The 4,538-nt window shown below is 46.6% G+C and overlaps 1 protein-coding gene across 2 annotated transcripts; it reads right to left on the minus strand.

Moving 5' to 3' along the window:
* Positions 1 to 613: 613 nt before the first annotated feature.
* LOC148166818 (uncharacterized) lies at positions 614 to 1,505 on the minus strand. 2 transcript variants are annotated; one of them, XM_088048408.1, is made up of 2 exons: positions 752 to 1,505; positions 614 to 698 (listed from the first exon to the last, which is right to left on the minus strand). In XM_088048408.1, the coding sequence occupies exon 1, from the start codon at positions 1,474 to 1,476 to the stop codon at positions 1,018 to 1,020; it is 459 nt and encodes a 152-aa protein (XP_087904534.1). In that variant the 5' UTR covers positions 1,477 to 1,505; the 3' UTR covers positions 614 to 698; positions 752 to 1,017. The 2 variants fall into 2 exon arrangements, with proteins under 2 accessions (XP_087904534.1, XP_087904535.1); XM_088048409.1 differs by having other exon boundaries at positions 618 to 698; positions 755 to 1,505.
* Between the last annotated feature and the right edge of the window lie 3,033 nt (positions 1,506 to 4,538).

The following is a 4,538-nucleotide window of genomic DNA, read 5'->3' on the forward strand; positions in this document are numbered from 1 at the left end:
CCCGGATCCAAAGTACTCGGTGTAGCTTACCCGAACGAGAAAAAAAAAGAAACGAAGAGAATACTAACCAGGAACGAATATATTAAAAAAAACACACTAATAAAACCTAAACAAAAAAATACAGGAAAACAAAGACGTCGTCTTTACACCGGCAATCGTTGCTGTTAGATTTACGACGATTCGCTGTAGACCGAACGCTTGCGCAAGCCGACGGCACACCGAAAATCCGCGCAACAATTCGATCGTACAAACTCGCAATTACCGGGTCCCGACTTACAAGGACGTCTGTACAACAAAAAAACAGAAAAAGAAATGACTAAGTGTGAAACGGTTGATTACAGTGAAGCTGTAATCTCCCAACTACTAATTACAAGTAACAATTAACAAGGACGGTTACGGTGAAGCCGTAAACTCCTACAGGAACAAGTTAACAAAACGGTGACACGATGACTCGAACAAAAACGTGGATAAAACGATCTGACCTTGACTCCTACAGCTCCTCCTACCGACTCTCCTCTAGGTGCTTCCGACTGGTGAGCCTTCCCGAATCCAACAGGGAAGAGGTTGTACGGCTCGGTCAAAACGGTCAGCCGCAATCCAGTTTCGAACTTCCAGTTCGCACCCCCAACCAAAAGGGGAAAAAAACGAAACAGAGAATAGCCCAGAATAGAACAGGCTAGAACCCAAAATAGAAGGCCCTAGGGTGGAAAATACCCTTAGGAAGATGAATACACTGGAATACTTTACTTACTACGATGGAAAGCGGCCTTAAAGTTTTCCACGTGGTTCACGTCGTGGTGGCTTTACTCGATCTCGAGACCCGACAAATTCCGGTTGCCTCCAGGAACCTTAGTGACCCAATCCAGATACCAATGTACCAATCAAACCAAAAAGGCCACTAAGTCACACTCCAAATTCCAAAATACCGAAACACTCTGGAGCACCGTACGCCACGAGATCTAAAACGCAAGAGAACCACGGAACCAGAATGGCTGCTATCGCTTCTTCGGCTCTACGTCACATTTCGTCATTGAGAAGGTGACCCCTTGACAGGTGAAAATTTGGGGTTATTCGAATCAAAACAAAGAATGAAAGTGATCGTAAAGAGTAGCAAAACGAAGCCAACGGTAAGTAAACAGCTGGAAAATTATTCATCAACCAATCGTAGACCTCAACGCACACTATGAACAAAATAAACAATCGCCAGAAGACAAAAATAGCAAGAGTAGCACCGTTGATGTTGCGGTCAAAAAGAAGAACGACCCACGACACGATCAACACCAAGCAGGCTAACGTGGTTGTGAAAAGGAAGAAAATAGAAGTTAGAAAAGTTGAAGCAAAGATGAAAACTAAAGAGTTGCAACCTAGACAACCCTGAGGAACTTGTAGCAGTCCTCCAGCTAAAATTCTGAGGCTCAAACGTATTCCTCCAGTCACCTCCGAACTGGTACCTAACAAACTGGTAACTATAAACATAATTGAGCAGAATTCGTAACGGACAATGTAACTCGCCATGCGGCTACACTAAAATAGCCAACCAATAAATTACAGGCGTCAAAAGGTCACGAAAATCAACCCTTTCTAACACCTTCCCGTTTAACTCGAAATTGTCACGTCACAAATCCCTAACACAAATTTATACCGTTACATAAATCCCACCCTTTCCTCGTTAGAAATTTTCCCAAAATTTCTCAGTGTGAGGTATCGGCGAAATTTGTACTTCTCAACCTAATGTTCTCCACAACTTACTAAAACCCGAAAATATTACATTTGTTACGAGCGATTGGATCACCCTTGTGCCCACACTCTAAATTATGCAGCTACCTTAAAGGTTGGGCGCTTGATCCTCTCGTCAAAACAAAAACCACTAAACAAAATCAAAATAAAACTCTCTCGAAAAGAACAATACAACGGAGTGTCAAAAGTTCACCGACGACCACGAAAATCGACCGGATCATCACAACATGAGGTCAAAGGCTCAGCTCGGACCCTCGACTCCTTGCATCATAGCTCCTTAGTGAGACAAAAGTTCTCAATACATAATTGTCGACAACAAAAGAAAAGAAGACGTAGCCGAACACCTGTATAGCCAATGGAAGACCGAATCAAACTCCCTAATCAAGGCGCCAATGCCAACTTCGGAACTTCACTAGCTGTATAAGAGGCTGAGGTACAGATCGATACGACTCAACATCCCGACTGCAGCGGAAAACAACCTAACGAATCGCACCTACCCGTACAAACTGTCAAATCCTAAACCAAAACGGAATCAATCACAATATACCAAAGAACAACCAAACCAAATTGCGAATGATCCCCAATACAGTAACACAGCCGATGGAATCAAAACTACACCTCATACAAGGACTAATCAACGTAGCACACCGCAAAACGAATCTCCACTCCACACAGGAAAATTCGGTGTCAACCTAGCCTTAAACAAAAGAGGTTTGTCGGCGTTGCGAACTACTTCGACTTTACGACAATTATACCATCTACAAATATCAACACCAAAACCATCAAGAAAACCACAGATCCAAAGATACAAAAATACACGAACGATGACACTATTAACGTCGCTCCTCTGGAGACAGACACGATAACAGCTCATTATCGGACACAACCACACGACCGCTTCTTCGAAGACAGACGCCGAAGTGGCTGATTTCGGTAGCCGACCACTCTGGTGCAGACGCTACTGAAATCCACACTGGGGAAACTGGCTGTACGGACTACCCATATCACCGTAGCAGGTTACCCTGGCCAGACATTGCTGGGGTTTACACGTCGGGGGGATCTCCGGGGTCTTCCTTAAGGTCTTTGATGTTCCAAACTCCACTTCTCTTACCTTGAAGGTCCTCTAATTCGTAATTCCAGGGGTTCAAGCGTTTCCGAATCACAAATGGCCCTACAAACTTAGGCAATAGCTTGGAGGTGACATACGCAGCGGCATTCGATTGTGCCATATTCCTTCGCCAAACCCGCTGGCCCTCCGAAAATTGTACCTTCCGGTGTCGTAGGTCGTAAATTCGGCGGTTGCGTTCAAAAGCCTTATCAAGTCGTTTGCGAATATCCTTGTACAGTTCTCCAAAAGCAGTAGCACGGTGTTCTGGTGAGGGTGGTTCGACTTCCTCCTCGGCTGTTGGTACAGAGCGGGGTCGCCCATCTAAACGAATTTCGCGACCGAAATTTATAAAGAATGGCGTTTGGTTGGTGGTCTCGTGTTTCGATGTCCGAAGACAACATGCCACCTTTTGGAGGTCTTTGTCCCAGTGTCTATGGTTGTCCGTCGTATATGACCTCAGAATCATATTGAGGGTCCGATGTCGTCTCTCCACCGCATTAGCCTGGGGATGATAAAGGGAAGTAAACTGCACCCGAACTCCATACCTCTGCAGCATGTCACTCAGTTCACGACTAACCAGTTGTTTCCCATTGTCACACACCAAGACTTCAGGCACCCCAAATACACAGAACACGTGATCTTCCAGTAACTTCGCCATAGACTTTGCGACGGCCTTACGCAGTGGGAATAACAAAACGAACTTACTAAAATAATCCTCCACTGTCATAATATACTCGTGACCCTGCGTCGAGCGCGGAAGCTTGCCAACAATGTCGATGCAGATAAGTTGCCAGGGCCTGGTGATGTTCGGTCGGCCTGCCATTTGTCCAGCTGGTGGCTTATTGTCAGTTTTGCTGGCGATGCATGTCCTGCAGTGCTTCACGTAACGAGCGACGTCGGCTCTCATGCGCGGCCAATAGTACCGTTCCGCGAGGCGGTGGTAAGTTTTGAAGACGCCGGTGTGACCGGCAAAGACGTCGTCGTGGTTCTCTCGCAGGAGGGTTAGTCGTCGGTCCTTCGGCACTACAATTTTCCAGGCAAACTCCGGGCCCCGTAAATCTGTGTTGGGTGTCTTCGTCCTTTTATACAAGACCCCATCCTCTACGCGCCACAACGGGTATGACAACGGCTTATCCTCGACCTCTGTCGTCATACGCTTGTGCCAAGCGTCACCATTGCCTACGACATCCACTCGAGGAACCGCTCGGGATAACGCATCAGGCACCACATTGTCCTTGCCCTTCCTATGCACCACGGCAAAATCGTATTGTTGTAGGGTCACACTCCACCTTGACAGCCGACCTGAGGGCGACTTCAAACTATGCAGCCATTTTAGACTGTAATGATCCGTGACGACAGTGAACTTATATCCTTCCACGTAAGCTCGAAATTTCTCTATCGCAAAGACCACAGCCAAACACTCCTTTTCGGTGACCGTGAACTTGCGCTCACTCGCTGACAAGGATCTACTCGCATAGGCAATCACGTGATCACCATCAGGATAGTTTTGATAGAGCACTCCCCCTAGACCATAGTCGCTGGCGTCGGTCTGCACAAAGAATTCTCGCTCGAAGTCCGGACAATACAAAACGGGGGCGGAAACGAGTGCCTCTTTCAAAGTCCTGAAGGCGTCCCTGCACTCAGGTGTCCATAGGAATTTTTTGTTCTTCTGTAGCAGTGCGTTGATGGGTGC

The sequence above is a fragment of the Gnatocerus cornutus genome, unplaced genomic scaffold (assembly GCF_029298725.1).
Source record: "Gnatocerus cornutus isolate USDA-ARS CGAHR unplaced genomic scaffold, icGnaCorn1.1 Chromosome12, whole genome shotgun sequence".
Lineage (NCBI taxonomy): Eukaryota > Metazoa > Arthropoda > Insecta > Coleoptera > Tenebrionidae > Gnatocerus > Gnatocerus cornutus.

What these genes read in the sequence shown, in the direction of transcription:
- LOC148166818 (XM_088048408.1), bottom strand. Translation starts at nt 1,476, where the DNA reads ATGTTTATAGTTACCAGTTTGTTAGGTACCAGTTCGGAGGTGACTGGA.